The following is a 25,091-nucleotide window of genomic DNA, read 5'->3' as shown; positions in this document are numbered from 1 at the left end:
TATATAATATAGACAAAGATCCATATCTAAAATCTAATAAACACACAAGCTAGACATGCATGTCAATCATAATTTATCCTACTCATTCAAGTGTTGCCGCTTGGTTTCATCCAGTTCTCTGGTCTTCGTGTGATTTCCACTCAGATACAGAGTTGACTTTGAAGTCCTCTTTATTGTCCATATGTCCCTAAATATATTTCAGAAATGTTGACCATAGGTCTCTAGGGTCTGCAAATGTTGCTGAGTTAAAACTTAACAGCTGCCACAGCTGGAATGGGCTCTCCACAGCATTACAAACACTGTTATGGCTGATCTGTGTATCATTTTCCGTATTGTACAGAATTGGTTCTGTCCTTTCTCCTGTGTGTGTGTGTGTGTACTTATGCTCCTTTACAGTCTTAAGCAAATAATCATCAGTCAAATCATCACAAAATCTGCAAATGTTTGTTTTATTTGAAATTCATACACAGAGGTAAAATGCTGTGCAAAGGTTTTAGGTACTAAAAAGAAAAGCACGTATTCCTTAAAAAAGATAAGGCCAAGACTAGTTTTACTTGATCAATTACCTACGCACACAACACATACAAACAAAACCCCTGATTCAAACCAAATAATTTGGCACTAGTTCTCCATGGTTCACATGTCAACTTTTTTTTTAAGGCAGTCAGCTGATTGGTTGCTCCAGGCATCACAGTCTCTCTACATGTGATCCCAGACTGACTCCATGATACTGGGATCACTCAGGACAGCAGCTGTGTGTCCAGCTCATTGTCTTGCTGTGATGCAGAAGAAACTAAAACACCTTAAGAAATTAAAACTTTTATCCAGTAGTGTGTATTTACAAACACCCTGATACAGAGCGCATGAATGAGGCCACTGCGGTAATCCAGAGTAATGATCATGATTTAACAGAGGTTAAAAAGGCAGAGATGGAGACCTGATCTGTACAGGTGTGAGGCAGTCCAGCACCAAAAGGACTGTGTTTTTGTTTGTCAGATCTAAATCCAGAAAATTCCACTTGTCCATGCCTCAGTCTTCATAACGGACATCTGCTTTCAGTTCCTTCGAGACGTAGTTCAGCAGCGCAGCGGTGACCTGCTGCTGGAGAGTTGCGTTCCCCATCACGAGGGCAATGAGCTGGGCCGCGTCCGTCCAGTTCAGGTTGCCCAGGACGGCCATGATGTCTTCGTAGAGCTTCTTCTGCTGGTTGGCTGGCAGCTCCATCAGAATCTGAGGCAGAGGCTTGAACTGACCTTTGGCCATCCAGCTGCCCAGGAGACCTCCTGCTGCCCCACCTGGTGAAGACACAATATACATTCATCATCCACAACACATTCACTTTAAAGGGATAGTTCAACATTTTTGGCAAATTTGCCTATTGCCATAATCCCTATAGTCATGTGAAAGTGCAGGTCACAAGATGTCCACGAGAGTGTTTAAGAGTTGTTGGATTACGTATCTGATGAGTTTGATGAGGGACAGGGGATTATGTACCCTTACTTCCATTGTGTTCACTGAGCAGCTTGGCGAACAATGGGCGAATTTGCCAAAATGTTGAACTATCCCTTTAAAATATGATGAGGTTGTGCTTTTGTAATTTCCTCTGGGGTAAGGGACCCTACAGGATCCACCTCACATATCTAGGATCAGTCAGAAACCTGTTGGGCTCTTACCAACTGCGATCCCTGCAGGTCCACCAAGCAGGGCGCCCACAAAGGCCCCGCCTCCCGCACACGCTGCTCCTCTGGTGGCGTGTTTCACTGCAACCTTGATCTGTTCGTGGGCTGATAATTCACAGCACAGACGCATAACATCACCCATAAGAGCCATCCTGGCTTTGTGGTGCTGACAAGACAGGAGAGCAGACAGTGAATCTACTGTGGCCTCTTCCCTAAGAAAAACAATAGAGATCCAGCATTATGCCTCATTTAAGATTACGAAAACCAAAATAACATAACATTACATAATATAGTGGCATTAGACTGTTTCAGCTCCTTCCTACATTATATCATTAAAGCAGAAGTAAGCGATCCGGTCGTTTTGGCTAATGCTGCATTCCAGGCAGGCTTTTGAAACCGTAAATTACAGCTTCAACTCACAACTTACGATTCTGTAGCGTTACAGGCAACCCACTCGTGTTTTTCCGACCTGTTTTACCTGTGAAAGTCACTATAACGGCCACTCGTAACTTCCAACCCGTGAACTCGCACCAGATCAAACTGGTACGACTTCACAGGTCGGAAAAACACGAGTTCCGGGCTGCCTTGAACGCACCATAACAGTCCTCGTCCCTACGTCACCACATTCACGGCGTCCCTTGGCTGCACACACAGCCCTGCATGCCGTTCTCTCTCCTCATTGGATAAAAACTGTAGGATACGAGAAAAGTTTTCTCCTCGGCTCAGAGCAGAGCAGAGTGACTGACAGACCCGTGTTTCAGACCAAACACTCTATGTAAGTGATTGCTGTCGGAAGATAGAACTATTTAAGACTTATATTAACACAAATATATCGCTTACTTCTGCTTTAAGTTTTGTAATGGACATTTTTACGTTTATGATCCTTGGTTGAACTTTGAAGAACTTTGTATGCTCATAAACTTTAGGTGAACTTCGGGGGAAAGCGCAAGTTGCACTTGTCTGCTGTGTACAGCGCAATATGCACGTGTCCGACCGACTTGGTTTCGTTATTTTGTGATGATTACGCTTAAGCAAGCAGTTGTCTCCATATCCACAACCATGGTGAGATGTTGAGATGTCAATGAGGTCTGAAAAAACCACAACAAACCTTCAGTCACAGACAACCACTAGCTTCCTGCCTTGATATGAGTTGGACTTAATGACATGTCATGAGCGCTGAGTGCAAACTTGTACTATGCAAACTTATTCTGCAAGAATGCAATAATGTTATTGGACAATGTTTGATGCCTCCAAGGAGGAGCACATGGCTCCTTCTCGCTCTTGTGCCTATGTAACCCTCTCATACAGACTTTTGTGTGTCTGACAGTCCACCTCTTGCAAGATAAAAATAAAAGTGAAACCTCATTTTGCTGGACTTATGATTTTCTCTCTCACAAGTTAAAGGAAATTTCCACAACACTTTACATTGAAGTTAGTTTACTGAGATGCTGATTCAACTAGCTATATGATTCATTTTGTATGTATTTTGGGTTCTGATATGTCAAAGTAACATAAACATCACAGCTTCCAAAAAGATGAATCAACACCTTTCTCAACACAAACTGATTATAAACTTCACAAAAGAGTCTAGGGTTTATTAATAGACTGTTGTGTAAGACTGCATTAGGTCTAGCCTGATAAACTGCAACGCTAGCTTTCTGTTCTCCAGGGTGAGGCATCTCTTAATCAATGAAGACGAAACTAAAGCTGCATCTGCCGGTTTGCGAGGGTCAGAGGAACTTTTACTTGCTTTCACTTTTACTTTGAAATTCATTACAGAAAGAATGAGCAAAATTTGTATATGAGAATTGACTATGATGTCGTTTTTTTTCCAGTTTATCCACCAAACTTTTACATGTTTCTAACTAATTCTTGAGTTCATCTGAAATTAGGTCATGTCATCTAAAGTTAAATTGTAGTCACTATGCTTGCCAGTGCTCACTGTTACTATCATTTCTTTTTAATGACCCGGTTTCTGAATAGAGTTTGGTGTGACAGCTGAATCTGGCAGTCTCTAAACCACATAGATGTGTAAACTGAGAGTCGATTGACTGATGAGTTGTTTGTGTCACTGAAGATCAAGATATAAAGGAGCAACACTGTGAACTTAGGGAGGACTTTCAACCTGCTGCCTCGGTAAAAAAAAAAAAAAGAAAGAAAGAAGAAAACCAACTAAGTATCAGCCATTAGGAGTCTGTGGTCTTATTTCAGACAGAATAAACTTATCAACAGTGGAAACTCAACACTATCTTAGGTTTTGAATCTGTTTCAAACAACAGTCGAATAACAGACGACTTCTGGCGGGTCATTTTCTTCAACTCTGTTCATGCTGAGACAGAATAAAGAGGTCGGCGGTCTCCAGACTTCTGTCGAAAAATATCTCATTATTACAAAGTCGATGTAAACCGTCTGTTTCTTACCTGCAGTCCTGGGCAAAGTGGCAGATCTCGTCCTACACATGCATTCGGCTCTGCTTTGGTATAGTCCTACTTCCTGATGAAATGTTATCAGAGAGTACGTAAGACACAGTTGACGCAAGATGGCAACAGTCAGCCAGAGGCCGCCATCTTGGATTTTGACCAGCCAATGAAAAGTTAGCAGTCCAACATTTTTTTCTCCAGTCCTTCTCCTTTATTTCAGGATGTACTAATGGGAACAACAGGTGCACACAAAATAAAAGAGAAACAAGAGACTAAAAGGACCACAGTGTCTACAAATACATTTACCTTGCAGTCAACGAAGTGCAGCAGTACTTACAGATCTATAGCAGTGGTACAACCGGGTACAACTGTTATCAACCTTTTTTTTTTTTTTTTTTTTTACAGTCTATGGGTACAACTGGTTATCAGCAAACTTGGCGTGCTCAACTCAAGGTATGAACAGGTGAATCGGGTGCCAGTCCAAAAAAGTTCAAAGTCAAAAAAAGGGTTGTGACAGCACTCACTTTAAGTTGAACACTTTTTAATTCATAAAAACTGCTCGGCAGCCTTCTTCTTTTGATAAATATTGTGTATTTGAATAGTAGCCTACATCTCACACCCCACGTCCTTTATAATGGAATATATAATGCAATCAAACATATTTCATTTTTTGATTTGTGAACAGTTCGACGTTTAAGGAAAAATCGACAAAATCGTCAAGAAAGAGAAGGAGGGGGTAATTATCTTGTTTTCTTATTTCACTCTTTGATTTGATCTGCTCTGGTCTGGCAGCGACATCTAGTGGCTACGGTCGTCCAAGCAGCTGATGACTATGCATAATAGATCATTGAGATGTACGGTATGTTGTTTACATTATGAAGATTATTTTAGGAAGGAATGAAGAAATAATGTGAGTTATCATGTTTGTTTATTTATTTTTCAGTGAAGTTGATAAGTCCTGATACATATCGGTCGTTGGTTACCAGTTGTAGGCTAATACTATACAAATGTACTATCATGATGATAAAAAAATACAAGAAGGATCAAACGAAAGGGGAATATGTAACATGAATGCTTATATCAGTAAAAAACAAAAACAAAAAAAGAACAAAAACTCCAAAAAAAATCTCAGTTGTTTTTGAGACTCGACCGTGTTCACATCTCGCATCAACTGCAACCATGATATAACATGATATTTCCGTCTTCGCCATAGAAACGCATACGCGGGGTTGATTGGTCGGTGGAGGCTGCTGGCCACGCCTCTTTGGGGCGGGGCTTGCCGATGACGTCTCAGGACACGGGGAGGACTCTTTCAGACAAACAACTTTGAGATCAAAACAATCTGAGAGGAACAGCAGCAGCAGCAGCAGCAGCAGCACAGCCCGACTGTTTCTACCCCACGACCCCACCCGAGGAAAAACTAACTTTTATTTAGACAGGTAAGTCAGAACTATCGTTATTATTCACCCGGGCTTTTACGAGCTCCATATGTCTTTCTTCTTTGTCTTCATCTTTGCTGTCTAGTGTCTTTGTGTAGGACTGTCTCTGCCTTTGTTCACCTGTGTTTGTTTGAACTGAATATCATCATGTTTAAAGCAAAGGATGACTTCTCCACTCTGATCGCCGTGCTTTCCTGAAATGAAAGTCTGATCTCTGAGCACACGGTCAGCTGTTTTTGTGTGTCTGTGCGGACAAGTGGCTGGTGATTGGCCTGCAGCACTGAGGTTGTCATCGACTGGGGTTTGTGTAGCATTAATCCATCTGGGTGAGGGGACAGTGTCCTACAGTTCCTCTTTGTTCACAGGGAGGGGTTTGGTGATATTAAAGCCCCAGACAGGCAGCAGACAGGAAGGCATCCAGACCCTGGGCAGGAGGGGTGGGGTGGGGGTAAATGTACCCCGCTGTTACAGGCAGTATGTGATGGTGTGTTATTGTCATAATGTACCATGATTTATACCTGATGATACTTAAAAAAAACTGAACAAAAGGTTTATTAAGCATTGTATATAGGATGTTAGCAAAATATTGTGTTCAATAGCAATAAGTAACATAAAGAGACAAATAAAAACATTGCTCAATCATCGACACGTCATGGAAACCTGCACCAACAAACATTGTTGACAAAATGTACTGTTGCAGGGTCAAAAGGTCAGTCACAAAATAAAAGTCAGCTCACGTCCTGTTTTCATGGCATAAATCTTAATGAGAATCACAGATTATATAATAATGCTTCTATCAGTGTAATACAATCCCCTCGTTGACCTCTAGACCCCCAGCGTTACAGCAGTGAAACAACTCCGGTCGCTCAGGTTTCTGAGCCGGTGTCATGGAAGCAGCTGTTGATACAGAGCAGGCGCAAGGAACCAACTGTACACAGACACAGGTTCTTGGAGGAGTGCTTCCACGAGACGACCTCAAGGGGGAGTCGTCTGCACTACAGACACAAGCAGAGAGGAGGGTCAGTGCAGCGCTTGCAATGCTCTCACATTTAAATCCACCCACTTGTGTTTTGTTGTTCTACAGATCTGCAGGTGAAGCATTAAGATGATCGGAAAGCTTCTTTCTCAGCTGCTCGGCGGCGCCGCGGAGGACTTTGAGGCGGTGGAGGACACCTACGAGGAGCTGATGGAGTTTGAGGAAGGAGGATGGGTCATTGTCAATCTCCCAGGTGAGGTTTCAATTGTCGAGTTTAGGTCGGGGAGGGAGGGAACAGCTCATATTGGTGGGAGGTGGCTGATAACTGACCTGTGTTGTTAACTGTGACGTTCCTCACACAGACAACGTGCCGCTGTCAGCTCCGCAGGTGGATCCCCTGGAGAACCTGCTGATCGAGCACCCCAGCATGTCTGTTTACCAGATGAGGAGCAGGATGAGTGGAGAGGAGGAGGAGGAGGAGGAGGAGGAGCTGAGCAGTGACGAAGATGAAGAGGATACTTCCAGGTTACTTTCCATTAATATACTCCTGTTCACTCACACCTTTGTCTTGGACCTTGAACCCAACTGACACCACTATAATAAACTTTATTCATACACAGGATAAGCTCAAAGTAAAAAATCATTAAAAACAGGGAAAACCTTTAACATCTCCAGGTGAGTTTTCTGGCTGTCAGTTTAGGGAAGAACATTTGGAACGTTTAAAAGTTTTTGTAGTCAATCTAAGCACTTGTAGAGGGACATAAAACAACAGACAATCATTAATGTAAGAGGCTGCCACGTGCACAATTTAAGGGACTTAAAAATCAGTCCCAAAAATACAGGGAGCCAGTGTAGTGCAGCCGCCACAAGAGAGATCTGCTCTATTGGCCTTGAGGTGGAAGGAAGCTGTCTTGACTTTGGTGGGATTTGAAACCCGAATCAGGCTCTAAAACTTTACCAAGTCAAATGGGACCTGAAAATATGCTCTACAATTATATGGCAAAACACTTGGGAGGACATTTACAGCAGCTCTATAGACTAGTTGTCTAATAATGATGGAAGATGATGTAAATTGTTCAATAGTTTACCGTAAGTGTGAACTGCCATAAAATAGAAATATCTGAACTCTATATCTGAGTAAATGTACTCACCCACTGCAGAGAGTAATTCAAATGGCTTATTAATTTGTTGTGTGAATGTGGTTCATTTTTCTTTTTCTTATCTAGATACTAAAGCTTATTTTTTTGCACTGCTGACCTTAATGTGCACAAGAGGTTTGCAATCTCAGGATTGCTATCCATTTTAAAAACCAAAACGATCCCATACAGGCAAAAGCTGTAATGTGTTATATTTTGAAAGTAAAACATGTTCCCCAAGTTGAAATACGATAATTTCAAGATTTAAACACATTTTGAATAATGCAAAATGAAAAAAGAGTTTAGTTCAACAGACTACACATAGAGCAGTGGCAATAGGTTTCATCTGTTTCAGAATCACTACATCGCCAGTCTTCATGAATCAAAAGGTTTCCATCAAAAAGCAAGTTTAGATAAAAGCTAAAATAAAACTGTAGATGGAACAGGAAATCATTCTACTCCTGGAAACACAACACAGACACACAAAGCTCAGGCTGTGTGAGTCATGATGCCGTCTGAGAAATGAGGACGATCCAAAATGGTGCAAGATATTTCAAAGGTCAAAGCAGCCAGATCATTAGAGCTGGTGTCCAGTTTGCTTTATCTTTCATATATTATGTCCCACCTAACATGTTGTCAACATGTCTGACTGTGTCTATCCAGGCCGGTGGCAGTGGGGCCGCACATATCATGGCGTCTGGCTGCGTGGGGGATCCCCCTGCCCTGCAACGTCCAGCTGCTGGCCGTCCAGAGGGCCAGGACCCAGGCCGAGCGCAAGAGGCTGAGCCGCGGCTCCCTGCACAGGCAGAACCTGGCTAAGCTGCGATTCTCCCCGGCAGAGAAGCGCTACGGCTTCTTCAAGCAGCCCTGCCAGCGCCTCTACAACTACTGAGGAGCACGGGGGTGACGCTCGTCTGTTGAGGGTGTGCATCCGAAGTTGCCTCTGCCACATCCCAGTATAGTGCGGCACGGTGCCTTGACTCTGAAATGCTCTGATTTCACTGCAACTCAAGTTTGTCATTTTTAATTTTAAATCTTAGGCAACTTGCACTGCATCCCTCATATCTGAAAGCACCAAGAACAAAGAATCCTGATATCACTGACGAGTTGGTCCCTTGTGTTGAAAAGTAACAGACGCAGTTACTTTCAAACAAAAGCGTTTGTACAGAATTTGAGTTGTGTGAGTTGTTTAGCTGGATTAGCCGTGTGACGTTATGCTAAAGGAGCTGTTACTGTTAGAGTGTGTGACACTGTTCCAAGAACGAGAAACTGAAACCCATTTGAATGCTTTGCTCTTCATTATGATTGCGGCACATTTTGATTGGTTAGCTTTTCACGTTTGTGTGACAAGTTTATTGAAAGCTTACGTTCACCTGTACAGTTTTCCTGCCGTGTAAAAAACATTCTCTGTTAATTCTCTTAATGAATGTCCTGTTGCCAAGTAAAAATTGCCAAACCACTGTTCAAGTTTTTTATTGAGTGTAAGATTTTGTACTCTTCAGCAGGTACTCACTTTTTTCATGTTACACAAAATGTTTATTTTGGACATGTGAGTGTAAATACAGTCAAATATTATGTTTTTCTATTTGTGTGTATTTATAAAATGTACAAAAAAAGCTTAAAATAAATTTTGTTTTCTTAAGGCGGTGGGTGCGTGTGTTTAATAATCACTATATGATTAATAGTACAAATAGTGCCTCTTCCCATACCCAAATCGTATTATGTATTAATACATCTGCATACATTGATTTTTTTTATACATATCGTACATATAGAATGAAATATACATACAGAATAATAATAATATATATATATATATTAATATAGAATAATATATATATACAGTATATATTAAAACTATTTGCAATCAGAACATTTTCATATTAACATTTATACCGGTATATCTACCATATACATATATGTATGTTAATGTACATGTGCTTTTATTGTAGACATACAGTGTAGAGTATGTTAAATACATACTGTATGTAATGAGTTCCAAAGATCTGAGATCTTGAGATCTGTGGTCAGTGGGTTAAGTCCTGGCTTTTCCAGTCCACATGTCTGTTAGGACACGTGTTCATCAATGGTGTGTGTGTGTGTGTGTGAATGTGGGTTGTGGTGCAAGGGTTGATAAGACTAGAAAAGTTTAGTTATATAAGTACTGTCAAATGGTCATTTATTGACATTAATATGACATTCTTTGCCAGTATATCACAGCTGTGTTTAAGAATTAACAGTTGTAAATTGAACCTAGATGCAGATAAGTGACTAAAATCAACACTTATAATGTTACTGTCTACAAAAGGCCACATATAATACTGAAGACTTTTGAACACATGATACGTTCTCTGCGGAGAGACTTGCACATATCTTAAAGATGAACGATCAACATGTTTAAGACACTGGCCCTAGTCCTTTTATTTTCGAAGGTCGTGTATCTTTCCCATGAACCTTTTCACTCGCTCCAGGTCGACTGCACTGGCCCAGTGGCCGCCCTGCTTGAAATGAGAGCCAATGATCATTCCACTTGCACTGAGGTAGTGTTCAACGTTGTTGTAGGTCACTCCTGAACCAATCAGCACTGGGATTCTCACAGACTGAGAAACATCTGCAAAAAAACAAAGAGACAGCGTCACAGGTTTTAGAAACATGCTTATGACTTGTTATTGATCATTTCAGGAACATTAAAGCAGAAATAAGCGATCCGGTCGTTTTGGCTAACTTTCTGTCAGCCGATGGAGTTAGCAGTCCCCGCCCTCGTCCCTACGTCACCACATTCACGCGCATCCCTTGGCTGCACACACAGAGAGGACCGCCCCTTTATGCCGTTCTCTCTCCTCATTGGATAAAGGTTGTAGGATACAAGGACACAACACAAATATTCTGCTTACTTCTGCTTTAAGTCTTTTAAGCAAGTCTTTATGAGTCATTCCTAAACTTCATGATTTGTCTCTTTCAATAGAAAGATAAACATGAGATTTAAAAAATAAAAGAATACATTATACATATACATATAGGTCTTTATCTATTTTTTCATGTGTATATACCGTTTTTCTTATATTATTATCCTGTATATTTGTCTAACCCTAACTCTAACCCTGTACATATTTATCTTTAACCACTCCATATTCTCTATTCTGTGTTCTGGGGGTCAATGAAGTATCTGATTTCACAACCCCCCTCTCGGCAATGTACATGGATGTATAATCCAACAAATCACAACACATATTAATGATAACATGTGTTTAAATGTATCTGAGATGTGGTCCTATCAGTGCAGATTTCAGCCGATTTCAAACATGAACTTGTTCATGACTGTTAATGTGTCACACTGTGTCTGCTGTAACAGTGAGGGGGGGGGGGTGATCTTTGAACACCTCCACCTTGGCATGTGAGCTACGACCAGTGGCTGCATGTTTGTGTTGACAACAGAGAGAGAGAGAGAGAGATAGTGTGTGTGCACGTGCATGGAAGAGAGACAGGGACAGATGAGATGGGGTCTGCAAATGTGTGTGTGTGTGTGTTTGTCCTAATATGTGTTGGCACACTTGTGTGTATGAAGTTGAGGCCGTGTGCCTGTTTGACTCTGACTGTTTACAGTCTTGTGTGACACGTTGGAAACTTCTTAAAATAACAGCTCTGATGTTGCTGCGTGAGGGACCTGGTCCAGAATTCAGACCTACTGACCCTCAGCAGATATGTTTAAAGCTCCTTCAGCCAACTGATGAAATGTCATGGAATAACAATAAAATACTAGTATCAGGTAGTTAAAAGCCAAGGTTTACCTATTGTTATACTATATCCAATATATACAACATATTGGCCCAAGTTAATGTTGGAACTATTTGAGGTGAGGCTAATTTTAACTACTTCATACACTGTATCATATGCTATTCTCATTTTAACAGTAAGAAACTTTATTTTTACATAGACACTATGATCAGTATTTGCACATATGTGACAACATGACCCAAAAGTAGTTACGGTAACAACAATCAAAACAATGATCTGAAATAGGCAGAAAGGCTCTGTAGGGTGGAGGAAACAGCTGAATGGGGTGATAATTTTCTGTGGGTTTGTTGCTATGGGCGACACATTTCACACAACACATCATACAGCCTCACATCATCTGTCAGTGTGACACAGGCATTTGCCGTGACAGTGTGCTTGCATGTGCAATACCAGTCTTAGGCACAGTAAAGTTAATTTAAATATTGGGCACAAGAAAAGTCCCTAAAAAAATAAAAAGTGTTTTTATAGATGTAATACTTTGTACAGGGTTTGCCGTACATGCAGCCACACAGCCAGAGTAATGAGAACCATCCCATATAAAGGAGGCCATTTCCTCAATTCGACACAGTTCACACAGTCAATGTAATGCACAGACTGCTCAGTGTTCATAAGGTGGATCAGTAGTCAGCAGTTGCTTGGTCAGATGCTCGGGCTTCACCCTGCTCCCACAAAGTGGAGCTTGCATGCACTTTACTGTATATGGTGTGTGAATGTGTGTGTGTGTGTGTGTGTGTGTGTGTGTGTGAGGGAGACACAGTGAGAGAGCATATCAGACATTCCTGAGCTGAGCCGCACTGCAGCCAGCAGTCAAACCGCTGCCATATTGGACGACTACGTATCCCTGGTCTGAATGTTCACTGTCCTGACCGACGGAGGACATTGAAAACTGAGCTCTCACTGAGGAGCAGTTAATCCTGTCAGGTGAGGACGCCCTCTGCTGGACAGACACAGCAGTGATGGGAAATTTCACATCTGAGGAGTTCCTGGTTTTATTCTATAAACTGATGATGATAAATCAAAAATCAGTGTTGAAAGCTATCAGCTGTAGCCTGATCTCTGGTCATGACTGCGCCAGATTATACTTTAAATGTTCCAAAGAGCAATATGAGGCCGGCGGTTGTGTGAGATGTGTCTGTGGGCAGTTACCTCTGAGCTCCCTCGGGTCGGCCTCTGCACCGGTGGCTGTTCCTGTGACGATGAGTCCGTCTGAGAGGAAGAACTCTGCAGCATGTGCCGTCTCTTCAATGCTCACGTCTGATGTCAGGGCATGGGAGCTGGAAAAACAGGGATTAACGAAATCAAAAAATACAGTAAAATTCATTCAGATTCAGAAAACTGTTAGTTATCCCAGAAGATTCAGTTTATAGTCTACCAGTCGCATTAAAAATAGAACAGGACACACAATCAGCAGCTGTATATATCAACTTAAAACTGGGGCCTGAGAGTGACCTACATAAGACATGAGGTATTAAAACATAGTACAAGAAGGACATTAGGGGAGAGACAGAGGAAGAGATGAAATGCAGTAAAGGTCCACAAGTGGGATTGGAGCCCTCCACCATGTGAGCCAAGAACAAGTCAGAAACTATATCTATTGCTTAGCAGTATGTAAGTAACCTGAGTCAGGGAAAAGGTTTTGATCTACAGTAAATCTGCATTGTTCTTACATTTTAATGAGAAATATATAATAAATTACACTTCACTAAGTTAGTTCCATATGTGTGAAATCCTTCATATTCTCATTAGCTATTAACATATGAATTCTTATACATAATGTATAAAGCAGATGGAGAATAATGGCTGGCCATGATGAAAACAATAAGAAAACCAAACAGCTGTAGGATAAAGTGCAGCTGCACCTCACAAACAACAGACTGTATAATAATGAGGGGGATTTACTACTTTGCTTTATCATCATTTACATCCCTGAGAGTTCAAGAAAAAGAGTGTAAATTCAAAAACACATAAAAGCTGATTTTGTCAGACCCCGATTTGCAGCCAACGTCAAACACATTCACTTTGAGGGTCCCGACAAACTAAAACACTTAAATCTCTCTAACTGATATTTTTTTGTGTTGTCATGTCAAACCATTGTATGGATCTTCATTTAAAAGACTGGATCAGTTGTTATTTCTGCCATTGGTAATTATGTCAAGGTTCATGAGCAAAAATATAACTACACTGATTTGTATATTAAAAGTGTCATGTATGCTGTAACGGTGGAGATGGTGGTGATCTCACCTGTGCTTCTTTTTGATGTCAGTGAAGATCTGCACATGCTCAGCTCCAATCTGTCTGCGATACCTCAGCAAGTCTCCAGCGCAGGCGTTCAGCAGGCCCTCATCAGCCACGTGAGAAAAGACAAAACCCTCAGCCCTGATAAAATCCAGACCTGTCCCCACACAGTCACATTACAATACTGTTTTAGCCAATCAAATACAGGTAGGTCTGATGATAACAGGTGGTTATGGCCTCATGCACAGCATAACAATGAATGAACCTGAAGCCAGAGCCACGGCCAGAGCCTGCTGGTTAGCAGAGGACAGTATCTGCACTCCGAGTGGCAGGGTCGGACAGATGCCTCTGACAGCTGCGCACACTGCAGTCATACATGCACACACCTCAGGGCCCACGGAGAACGAGTAAGGGATGTCATGCATGTTCTCAATGATCAGACCGTCCTGAAAGAGAGAACAAAGTGGCCACAGTTTACTGGCTTTCTGGTAAGACCTGGATGAAAATACAGTAAGAGCTCACACAATGCGCAGCAACTTACAATCCCCGCATCACGGTAGACTGATGCCTCCTTGCATGCTTCTTCGATTATTTGGGGCATTTTCATACAACCCAGGGGTGTGCCTGACACAGATGAGGAACTTGGTTATATCCAGCATAAAACATCACAAAGTACAGCCATTTAATGTAACTAAGTACAACTATTAGTATTAAAGTACTCGTGCTGCAGCAGAGAAATACTACTTAAATGCTGATGCATGGACAAAGATACTCAAGATTTACTTTATTGTGATTCAAACCATACACAAGAAGAGTGCATAGCAGAATGAAATGATGCTGCATCCAGCTCATGTTGTAACAACAGGCATAAATGACTTGTTTCAATTGTGAACCACATAAAAAATGTACATGATGAACAAGTAGATACATATCTAGGAATTGCCTGTAGTTAAAATCTGAACTGAGACTATAAAGACATGACAATGATTCACAGAGCAGTTTAAGGTGTAGTGGACACTGGACTTGTGTTTGTGTCTGTGAATCTAATACAGTATGATAGTATAGGCCTACCTACATTTACACTGAAGTCATTATTCTGCACTTTGAAGATATGTTGCTAACAATACAGTGACATTTTAACTGCAGCACAGTTGTAATGCAGTAATGGAGTACACTTCCTCCACTGAAAAAACTTTACAGTCAAACATGGAGGACACTGGTTAGTGTAATCTCGCGTTACCTGGCAAGGCTTTAACGTGAATCATTCCTATAACCACGGACTTTACGCGGCCGAAGAGATCCAGAAACTTCATATTTCCTTCTGTGCATGAAGTAACGACGGACAAATCGTTTTGTAGTCTTTTTTAACACGGGGATCACGTGACGGGCCAAGGGTCAGTTGTTTTAGGGGGAGGGAGGGTATGACGCCTCTAAAAACGGGGGGAAAGGGAGAGGCATAAGCAGCTTAGCATACTTCACTGTTTTGCCTGGATAACAGACGGTGACAGCGACTGACAATCATTTGTGGAGTTTAAACAGTGAAAAGCGTCGATTACCTCGTGATTCTTGCGTCGTGTTGTGCTCTTCGGAGGCTCAATGTGAGAGAAGCTCTGTTTTGTTTACATCTGACAGACTAGCCACGCGGTGCCCGGGCACTTCCTGCTCCGAGGCTCCGCCCCTTCAGCTGTCACCGCACGCCTCCCGGCTGTCGGCTACGTTTATAAACTCGTTTTTACTTCTGTCTTTCTTTTCTTTTTCTTTTTTTAAACTCGATATTGGTAGATTATATACAAAACAGGCGCTGTCGATCCTCCGCAGGTGTGACACTGTGGTTAATGGAGGCGAGGTTGGACTATAAAGAGGCGGTCAGGTTGGAGGTTTAGCGCCAAGTTAAATCTACTCCTCCCTGCGAAGGCGCCAGCTCAGAGGAACTAGCCCGGCCTGGTGGTGGGTACACGGACACACAAAGAGCACCTCCGTCTTCTAACAACAGGCAGTCAGAGTAACACATCATCCGTATCTATTTGCTATATTTTTCCTAGACGTGGATAAGAGTGAACTTCAAGGGGAAGAGGCTTGAGGTGAGTGGATGGATACTAACTTTATCGACTTCTTTATGTAGAGCTATACTCTCAGCTTGCGCTTGCTTAACCTGAATGTGAACCAAACAGGACATTGAAGAGGGAAAGCTTGTATGGATGGGCCACGTTTTTAAAGTATCGTCTGTGTTAAGTTACAAGTGTTTCGCTGTTGAATGGCTGAATTAATGAAACAGGCGTCCCAGCTGTGCCGGGGGTCGTTCGGCCATTATGCAGCGAGGCAGCTGTTCAAAGTTAGCAAGCGGCAATTTACTGGGTTCCCTGAAGAAATACACAAAATAACAACACTCAGAGGAAAAATCAGCGTCTGTTGTTGATTGTCAGCCGGTTTCATGGATGTACGTGTAACACAGAATACTTTTTGGCGGCTTTTAACACCGCGTACCGTTTTCGTTTCCCCGCGCCAGGCTGACTCGGGCTTTGTCGGCAGGAGGGAGCGGAGAGTGGGGGTTGGGGAGCAGCAGCTCGGTGCTTGTTTACTTAAAACCTTCCTAAATAAAACTTCTTAACTTGAAAACAACTTGTCTCCTTTCGCAGGTTTACTCGGGGAAACTTGACACGGACCTCCTCCGAGTATAATGAGAGGACAACGGTGAGTTTGGTGTGTGTGTGTCTGTTTAAATCACGGTTGTGTCAAGTGTGTCACTCAAAGTGAGCGACGACACCAGAGCAGAAGAACAAGAGTTGATGGAGCTTTAGCCGTTGGGCTAGTTAGCTTGTTGCTAGGAGACATTACTACATATATGTTAGCATGTTTGTCCTGCCACGCACGACCACCTGTTTATTTGTTTGTCTGCTTTTTGATCATGTTACAGGGAAGACACAGAACCGAAGTCTGTTGCTCCCGAGGCGCCCAAAGAAAACACAGCACGACCGAGAAAGAGGAAGGCAGATGTTGCTATTGTGAGTGGTCCAAGAGGCTTTCAGACCGGCCTTTAACTGACATAATGAGCCCCCCCCTCCTCAGTTCAGCTGTGTCTGCCAGGCCTGATTGAATAACTTAAACTGAAAAGCACACTGTATATTCATTGCTTGTTGGAAAGCTAGCTGTCCACTACTTCACTGGAGTATGCCAGATTGGCCCAGCTCCTCTATTGCCTATGAGTAATTTATTAGGTATTGTTATCGCCTCTTAATTTTTAATCAACATTTTATTTATCTTCAGTATTTACAGGATCTGGATGATGATGAGGTAGCAGAGATGACGCGGAAGAAGCAGCGTGACTCTGAGGTAGGCTTAGTTATCTGGTCTTAATGTTCATGGTCAAGCTTAACTCCGCTACAACATGTTAATGTTCTGTGATTTTACACTCATGATTTCCATGTCACCTCCTATGCCCCCCCTCTTTTTCTCTCGTTCTCTTCCCTGTGAAGCAGGTCTGGAGTCCTGGTGGTGGATACAAGAGTCCACACAGGTGGATTCCCACACCTGATCAGGAAGAGGACCAACCTGTTGCCCTGATCAGTGCAGGCTTCCCCCTCTACAACTTTAACAACATATTTGTAACCCCTGTGCACTGTGCCCCTCTCCCTGCTCTGTGGTAAGTACCATTACAGTGGTGAGTGTGAAACCAACAGGGTAAAATGTGACCAGGGACCGCACTCATAAAGAATTTTATCTTGCCACGAGATAAGAGTACTCCTAACCCACATTCAAAGTTTCTAATTAAAACATTTCTCCTAAATCTCCTTCCCAAATCCACTTTGACCAACTTTTAAGGAGAGGAAGCCAAGAGTGTGACTCTATACTATGGCTGGCGGCCATTTTTGTGGACAACAACTAAGATTATTTGACAAGAGACTAATGAAACTATTATAATAATAACTGAGGAATAAAAGGATGCAAATGAAATGATGACAGAGTAGGTAGTGTTACAAAAGCTGTGCCGCATCCTATAATGCATTTGTTTGACTATGTTTTACTTTGACAGTTAAAAGTTAAATTCAATTAAATAGGAAAAACAAACTTGCCTGTCAAAGGTTGCCACCCGTGTGAGAGGCCATGCCTTGGTCTCCACAAAGTAACCAAATTCAGATGGATTATGGACTACATTGCATGATTGAATACAACCTGTGTGATTATTATAGCTTGTGATGGCTCGGAGTTGTCAGCAGAACAAACGTTTGCAGTGTGACTTCCTCAACACTCCACGTTGACCAGCTCCAATGAGCCCTGCTGCTGATCAGTCTCATTGTGCCCATTTATAGACAGTTTGTCTTGACTATGGACTGATTAAAGATATAAACTTTCTGACATGAGTTTTTCAAGCCTACTTTCTGGCTGTTTGAATCATGTGTTCAGTATGGACAAGACAAATGTTTTCATGGTATGAATTAAGCTAGTTGGTTCACTAAAACTCTGATCTGACCACATTATAGGATGAGTTTATGCTAGAATAGAGACATTTTCAAAGGGCTTACTTATTCTTAGTAAACCAGTGACAAATCAGAAGCAGCACCTGAACAATCGAGTACATCAACAATGAGAGATTTTGTTAGACAACACTCCTCCATCATCTAAACTAAAATGGTGGAATATGCTAAGGAAGGATGGTGTTTTAGCTCCAGACCAAGGCCAGGGAGTTGGTAACCTTAAACCACTGCTACCCTAACAAGGCTCTTAAACCCACATCAAATGCAGATCATGCAATCACACAATTCAGTCAAAAGTTGAATCCTTGACCATTGTGCCAATCTGTGCTTTGATTACCAGCTGGGCCAGTAAGGATGTGGTGTGGAGCAACATGTTGGCGAAGGACAAGACCTACACCAGGGACGTCCATGTGATGGAGAAGCATCCCCATCTTCAGCCCAAGATGAGGGCAATTCTCCTGGACTGGCTCATGGAGGTGTGTAGCACGTCTTAGTGACCAGTTTAACAACTTGTTATCACATGTAAACGGATTTGATAACATTTTGAGCTGACTTGCTCTTTTGATTAAATTGGCCCTAGTGGTTTTTAGACCTTTGAACCAGCACCATTTACAGTCACTTCCAAGCTGCTTAAATCCTCATTTGTATGACCACAGCATTGTCTGACACAATCACTAAACACATAAGTTAAAGGGACAACAAGGAGTTTCTATTTGGTTATAAAAAAGTCTCACGTTAATGTGGATGAATCTACGTTACCCACACTTGTTAATGGGCCCATTTTCGTTAAATATATCGTTTTGTCACTATCGTTATTTTGTTATTATTAGTGGTGGCGGAAATGCTGGTCGAACCGACCAGCATTTCCTTACTTTCAGTTTCGTGACAAGTTATGAGAATAACGCTGCCGAATCGCCGTTTATGGTCGGAACTACGACAGTATGTGATCGTCTTCCAACCTCTGACTTTAATTCTTGATGAATGAAAGCATGAGTCCGTCTTGCGCCGGTCAAAGAATTTTACGGTGTGTGCGGAGGCTCATAAATGTAGTGTGAAAACGCTTCGCTTTTCCAAAATTCCTCGTTGTCCCTTTAAAGACAGACTGCTGTGATTCATGTGACGTTCACTGGCCCCCACTCACAGTACTGCCCCCCCAAAAAAGGCATGAACTTTGCAGGACATTAAGTTTGGTGACTACAGACCCAGATCGGGGGTTATTGTGTTTCTGCTTTGATAATCGAGTTTGTGAGAAAGATTTACTGCAGATGTGTTTCTTGCAGCTAATTGTCAGTAAACATCCTGTGGCATAAACGGTTTAAATAAAATTCAGTGATATCTTTTGTGCCAGAAAAGATACTTTGTGCTGAAGGTGAATAATGAGCCGCTATGAGTTCTCCTGTCTCTGAGGGAGATCTACCAACCTGATTTGGTATAATCGCATCGAGCACAGACCCTATCAGCTTTAGCCCTTTGATTTTTGGTTCCTCTTCATATCAAAGGATAAATTGCTTTGAATAATGGTGATAAGAGCTGTGAGATCTGAGATCTGTTACAGTGCAGCTCCGTTTAAATTTAAACACTGAGATAAGTTCCTTTTGTCTCTCTGTTATAGTGTAGCTTGAATATATTAGACTTGAGACCAATATGAGGGAACTTTATTTTGGTTTTGGTAAATTTATCTTTTCGGCCTTGGAAACCTTGAAGCAATTTTCAGGTAAAGTCAAAACTTTTTGATCAGGATTTGTGTTTAACTCCACCTGCCACCCAGTGCTTACAAGATGTAACAGTTGGCAGCGTCTAACATCTGATGACAAGACAGCAGAAATGATTAACATCCATTTAACCCATATACAATGTGAACAGTGCTAGTCGGTATAGATAACCATACCTTTGTTGTTCCAGTTAACAGCTGAAAAAGGCTTGATAGTCTTATGCTATTATCAAACACCATTATTGTGAACTTCCATATGAGGTGACGTTGAATTTGTTTGTACATTTCAGGTGAGTGAAGTGTACAAGCTGCACAGGGAGACATATCACCTCGCTCAGGATTACTTTGACCGCTTCATGGCTACACAGAGGAACGTCTTCAAATCAACGCTGCAGCTCATAGGCATCACATGTCTCTTCATTGCTGCTAAAGTGGAGGTAAGAAGGATTGGACTACATGGGATGTGAAGTTGGACACTCAAGATTTCCCCTGGCCTGTTTCTTGGTTATCATGTTATTTGGTTGTGTTAACATTGTCATATTTGTGCTTCTCCAAGGAAATGTATCCTCCCAAGGTCCACCAGTTTGCCTATGTGACAGATGAGGCCTGCACGGAGGATGAGATCCTCAGTATGGAAATCATTATTATGAAGGTAAAGGACGTACATTGAAACATCATGGATGATTAGTCATCCACATTTTGTCTTTTGTTTTGTTTATAATGTCATTTTTTTTAAGTGTTCCTGTGTCATAAAGGCTGTTATTCTGTTGTCACAACCCTGGAAAACCTTGGGTGTATTGACATTGAAGCTGTAAATAGTTGTGTTGCTGTTGGTAACGTTGTTACTACTTTAACACAGGAGCTGAAGTGGAGTCTCAGTCCACAGACTCCCATCTCGTGGCTGAATGTTTACATGCAGGTTGCCTACCTGAAAGAGACGGAGGACCTGCTCATCCCCAGATACCCCCAGACTACCTTCTCACAGATAGCAGAGGTGTGTGTATGTGTGTGTCTGTGTGTCTCTTGGCTAATGAAGTGAACAGCCAATCATGTGGCACCAGTGCGGTGTGTGTAAAAACAGACAGGTACAGGTTAGGAGCCTCAGTTAAAGGACAATTCCAGGCAAATTCAATGACTGGCTATAGAATTAATCTAAAGATTTTCTTTTTAATGCCACAGCAGCGTATATAGGGAGTAATCCACAAAACCACTTCTTTTTTCTTTCACAGACAACATTCAAATATTCAAACATACACTGAGGGGGTTTGTTTACTTCAAGAAAGCCGACATGTTTGTAAACGCAAAGTGTCACGCTCAGTATGTTTACAGGTAGAATGAAGCACTCCTGTTTGTTTTATCAACAAAGGAATATTAACGAAAACTTTGTGCCTCCGAGTTGCTATCCTTTGTTGATAAAACAAACGGTAGAGCTTCAGCTAAGATCCGTCGACTCCATTTATACGCTGCTGTGGCGATGCAGCGACAGACAGAACTACTGCATAACAGGAGCAATTAAAAAGAAAATCTTCAGATTCATTCTTTTAGATCTAAAATACTAGTAAACTATAGCCCTAGGTTGAATTTGCCTGGATGTGGCCTTTAATGTTCCCATCCCAAGTGAGGGGGATCAGATGTGATCTCATGCCCCTAACCCAGGTACCTATAGGATTTTAAACATGGCCAAACTAAACATGGCCAAACTAGCTATCGAAGCCTGTTGAGTTTACCTTTCTGTTTGGACCATACACACAGTGAGCTGCTAGCTGCTGTGCAAAACTGTTAAATTGAGTTAAAATGTCACATCTCATCCTGGTGTGGGCCTCCTGAAAAGGAGAATATCCAATCCTCCGTGTGTCCAGGATTGTGTTTATAATAAACACCTGGGCCGGTTCACCCAGCTGTTGTGTTCACACCAAGGCCAACTGAAGCCAGAGCTGATTTTAAAAACCCACATCTACAACAGAATCATTTGACCTGGGTGTGATTGCAGATTAAACGCTGCTGTGTTGGCAGAAAGAGCTAATTGTCAGCAGGTACTTTGACCATTGGACAAAAAAAGGGGTTCAGTGTTTTTATTTGTCTGTGACATGATTGTTGGTGTTAGATGAGCTGGTTTGAGTATTTCAGAAACAACTGTGTTCCCTTGCCATGAATTAGGCGGCCTCCTCAGTCACCAGCTCTAAAATCTAGAAAACCTGTTGGGATGTAGAAGGACAGATTGGCAACACTGACAGATTTGCAGAAATGATGAAATCCACTCATGCCAACATGGATTGGAATCTCCAGGAATCAGTCTTTATGGATTATTAGCAGCAGTTGAATTTATTGTTAATGCTAATTACAGTTTTTCTCCCCCCCACCCACTATCTAGTTGTTGGACCTCTGTATGCTAGATGTACGTTGCCTTGAGTTTTCCAATGGCATCCTTGCTGCTTCAGCCCTGTTTCACTTCTCATCTCTGGAACTGGTGGAAAACGTTTCAGGTAAAAAGGAAACGGACGTATTTCACTTTTAGTTTATAATGGTGTGCAAGGTTGGTGTGTTAAAGCAAACTGTTCAAACTTCTGTCCATGCAGCTCTGAAGTGGGTTGAAATCGAAGAGTGTGTGAGGTGGATGGTGCCTTTTGCCATGGCTCTGCGGGAGGTCGGCGGGTTGCCCATGAAAACCTTCCCAGGAATCCCCACAGACGACATGCACAACATCCAGTCCCATGTCCCTTATCTCACATGGCTGGTAAGTTAGAGTATTGAAATGACAGTACAACACTTTTTCTTCTCTCAGTTTTAAAATTTTGAGGAAAATTGGAAAGTCTTGATTCATCAAAAATAATGATCTCAATGAATGTTTTTTTTTTTTCAGCACATTTGGTACATTTGAATTTTAAACTGACAAATTTGCCATTGTGCCGTAACTCTACAGACAAAACCCACAACAATAAAGAGAGAAAAATAAAAAACTGAAATCTCTCTATCAAACTCTTATTTGATGTTTTTTGTGTTCACAACATTCCTCTGTGCCTCAGTCATCTGTGAGATGTGTTTAGAAATTGATCAGAGCCCACGTGTTGCAGATTAAATTGATTGGACAAACTTTAGAAGTTGCTATGACAATAACATGTTGAAGTGCTTTACAAGATAAAGTTGAGAACAAACAATAAACTGAGAAAAAAGAACTAAGTTTTGAGGATGAGGTTTGAGGTTCTGTCAGAATGAGATGAAGCAACATAAAACCATTAATGGTAGATTCAGACCCAAAGCTGTGAGAATGCACACCCTTTTTTTTTATTTTTTTTTTTAAAGAATTTAAAACCTTGTAAATCTAATTTGTCCTGGATAATCTCAAAGGTCACATGGAGAAACTTGTAGTGCACAACTCAATATTTTCTGCAAAAAAAAAATTTAAAAGTCATTCATTATAGTAAAAATTCAACCTGTAACAGTCATCAGTACATATAGGTAGGTAATTTCACATTTTTACAGTATGATTTTATTCTGCATAATGAACCTGATTACCTTCAGTTCAGATGTAACACCTCGGATATACTGCTTCCAAGTGTCTAATCTGTGTATTGTCTGTCTGCAGGAGAAGGCCTACTCCTACCAGGACGAGGAGTTGGAGTGCCATGGCCGCTGCTCTGTTCCTTCAGGCGTCCTGACTCCACCTCTGAGCAGTGAGAAGACTGAGGACATGGTCCGAGTGGACGCAACAGTGGTGAAAATAATGCCAAGGATGCATGCAGCGTCTCCACAACGGGCCCCTCCGAAGTAGCAGTGAAGCCACTGAGAGTGAGACCACGCCAAATCCTCAGTAGGTTTTATGTGTTGCAACTTCGACGTGTTGCCTCTGAACAGTGACACCTCTGCAGTACCAGTACACGTGTGTGATGGATTTCTGGTGGGGAAATTGCATTTTCTCATTTCAAAGTCAAACAGATTTTTACCTTGGTTTGAGATGCTTTTAAATGTCTCTGCGGGTGGGGGTGCATATACACTGACTTTGGATAAATTGGGAAAGTACTGACCATCTGTGAATGAACGGTTTTGATCCCCACAGGAATCTTTATGTATTAAACCCTCCACACAAAGCTAAGGGTCCAGTAGGGATGGGATGGCCCGAGGAGAATTTTTTATGTTTTATTTTTGTTGATTTTCTTTTAAATAGTATTGCACCCTCATGCTTGCATTAATTACCAGTCACATCTACATTTAATGGTTACCACCCTTATTTGCTATGCAGAGGCCAAATTGAATTTTATGGAGTCTGTATATGATTTTGTGTGTGCGTGCGTGTGTAAAATAGTGTTTGTTTTTTTGGGAGGAGGGGGGCCTTTTTTTTTTTTTTTATTCTCTTGGTGGCCCCATTTGCCCAAAAACTATTCCTAGGACCAGACCTGGTTCTATGTGCTGCTATAAAGTGGGCTTTGCATGATGGAGGGGGAAGAGAGAGTGTGTGTGTGTGTGTGTGTGTGTGTGTGTGTGCGTGTGTGTATTTTCTTTTTTTTTTCTCTAGTAGTATGAAATTGGGTGTCGCTCTTGTTTGTTGTTGTACTCTGTACATTTTATTGGATAAAACATGGCCATGTTTTACTTGGGGACCAGTAGCTTGGCTACATAAATGGACAAGTGACAAAGGCAGGCTTCAGAAGCTAATCTATTGATTGTATTTAACTTGGTTGTTTTTTTGTTTTTTTTTAAATCCCAAACTGCAGTTCCTTTGCCCACCACCAAAATGTAAGATTTCTATTTTGACTTTTTAAAATAAAATGCTGCTACATTTTTTTCCAACAAAGAAAGTTTCTGAAGACTTTTCAATTGAATGATCCTGTTGTCTTGTGGCTCTTCAGTTTTTGAATCAGAAATCAGATTAATGGCCAAACAGGCAGCTTAAGGAATTAGTTTAGGTACAACACAAACATTTAAGAAGAAATAAAATGAAAGCTGATGGAAAATCAAGTAGTTTGAAGATGCATATTAGTTTTTTTAAAATTAAATGTGAAAAATATAACAATATGTACATAATGCAATATGAGAATGAAATTAGTTCTTTAATTAGAGGGAGACATAAATATAACAGAGTGGCTTCCTAATGACCAAACTGTCTTGCTGATATTGAATGTTGCGCCTAGTTCATCATTCATTAGGATATGCCAACACAAATAGTTCCTTCATCCTCCTCTGATGACCACACATCATTTAATTCAGGTAATTCTTAATCTCCAGATAAAACC

General features: G+C 41.5%; 4 protein-coding genes across 5 annotated transcripts; 2 read left to right on the top strand and 2 right to left on the bottom strand.

Annotated features, from left to right (window-relative positions):
- Nucleotides 1-430: 430 nt before the first annotated feature.
- Nucleotides 431-4,216, bottom strand: LOC146990028 (protein C19orf12 homolog). 2 transcript variants are annotated; one of them, XM_085767719.1, is made up of 3 exons: nucleotides 4,100-4,216; nucleotides 1,674-1,891; nucleotides 431-1,295 (listed from the first exon to the last, which is right to left on the bottom strand). In XM_085767719.1, exons 2-3 carry the CDS (start codon nucleotides 1,828-1,830, stop codon nucleotides 1,030-1,032), a joined length of 423 nt encoding a protein of 140 aa, XP_085623845.1. In that variant the 5' UTR covers nucleotides 1,831-1,891; nucleotides 4,100-4,216; the 3' UTR covers nucleotides 431-1,029. The 2 variants fall into 2 exon arrangements, with proteins under 2 accessions (XP_085623845.1, XP_085623854.1); XM_085767728.1 differs by having other exon boundaries at nucleotides 1,674-1,845; nucleotides 4,100-4,212.
- Nucleotides 4,217-5,433: 1,217 nt separating this feature from the next.
- On the top strand, nucleotides 5,434-9,292 carry LOC146990027 (tumor protein p53-inducible nuclear protein 2). The gene is made up of 4 exons (XM_085767707.1): nucleotides 5,434-5,538; nucleotides 6,623-6,767; nucleotides 6,877-7,039; nucleotides 8,314-9,292. Exons 2-4 carry the CDS (start codon nucleotides 6,644-6,646, stop codon nucleotides 8,540-8,542), a joined length of 516 nt encoding a protein of 171 aa, XP_085623833.1. The 5' UTR covers nucleotides 5,434-5,538; nucleotides 6,623-6,643; the 3' UTR covers nucleotides 8,543-9,292.
- Nucleotides 9,293-9,812: 520 nt separating this feature from the next.
- Nucleotides 9,813-15,347, bottom strand: LOC146990026 (uncharacterized protein F13E9.13, mitochondrial). Its single transcript, XM_085767694.1, has 7 exons — nucleotides 15,237-15,347; nucleotides 14,921-15,110; nucleotides 14,222-14,304; nucleotides 13,946-14,126; nucleotides 13,687-13,837; nucleotides 12,592-12,719; nucleotides 9,813-10,261 (listed from the first exon to the last, which is right to left on the bottom strand). The coding sequence occupies exons 2-7, from the start codon at nucleotides 14,991-14,993 to the stop codon at nucleotides 10,071-10,073; spliced, it is 807 nt and encodes a 268-aa protein (XP_085623820.1). The 5' UTR covers nucleotides 14,994-15,110; nucleotides 15,237-15,347; the 3' UTR covers nucleotides 9,813-10,070.
- Nucleotides 15,348-15,372: 25 nt separating this feature from the next.
- ccne1 (cyclin E1) lies at nucleotides 15,373-23,647 on the top strand. The gene is made up of 12 exons (XM_085767682.1): nucleotides 15,373-15,761; nucleotides 16,317-16,371; nucleotides 16,595-16,682; nucleotides 16,945-17,010; nucleotides 17,154-17,320; nucleotides 18,493-18,628; nucleotides 20,154-20,300; nucleotides 20,420-20,515; nucleotides 20,723-20,857; nucleotides 22,235-22,346; nucleotides 22,440-22,597; nucleotides 23,447-23,647. Exons 2-12 carry the CDS (start codon nucleotides 16,358-16,360, stop codon nucleotides 23,630-23,632), a joined length of 1,305 nt encoding a protein of 434 aa, XP_085623808.1. The 5' UTR covers nucleotides 15,373-15,761; nucleotides 16,317-16,357; the 3' UTR covers nucleotides 23,633-23,647.
- The last annotated feature ends 1,444 nt before the right edge of the window (nucleotides 23,648-25,091 follow it).

The sequence above is a fragment of the Trachurus japonicus genome, chromosome 3 (genome assembly GCF_045865225.1).
Source record: "Trachurus japonicus isolate A0001 chromosome 3, Traja_1.0".
In the NCBI taxonomy this organism is placed as follows: domain Eukaryota; kingdom Metazoa; phylum Chordata; class Actinopteri; order Carangiformes; family Carangidae; genus Trachurus; species Trachurus japonicus.
Note: the sequence above shows the minus strand (reverse complement) of the source record. Positions and strands in the feature narration are given on the sequence as shown.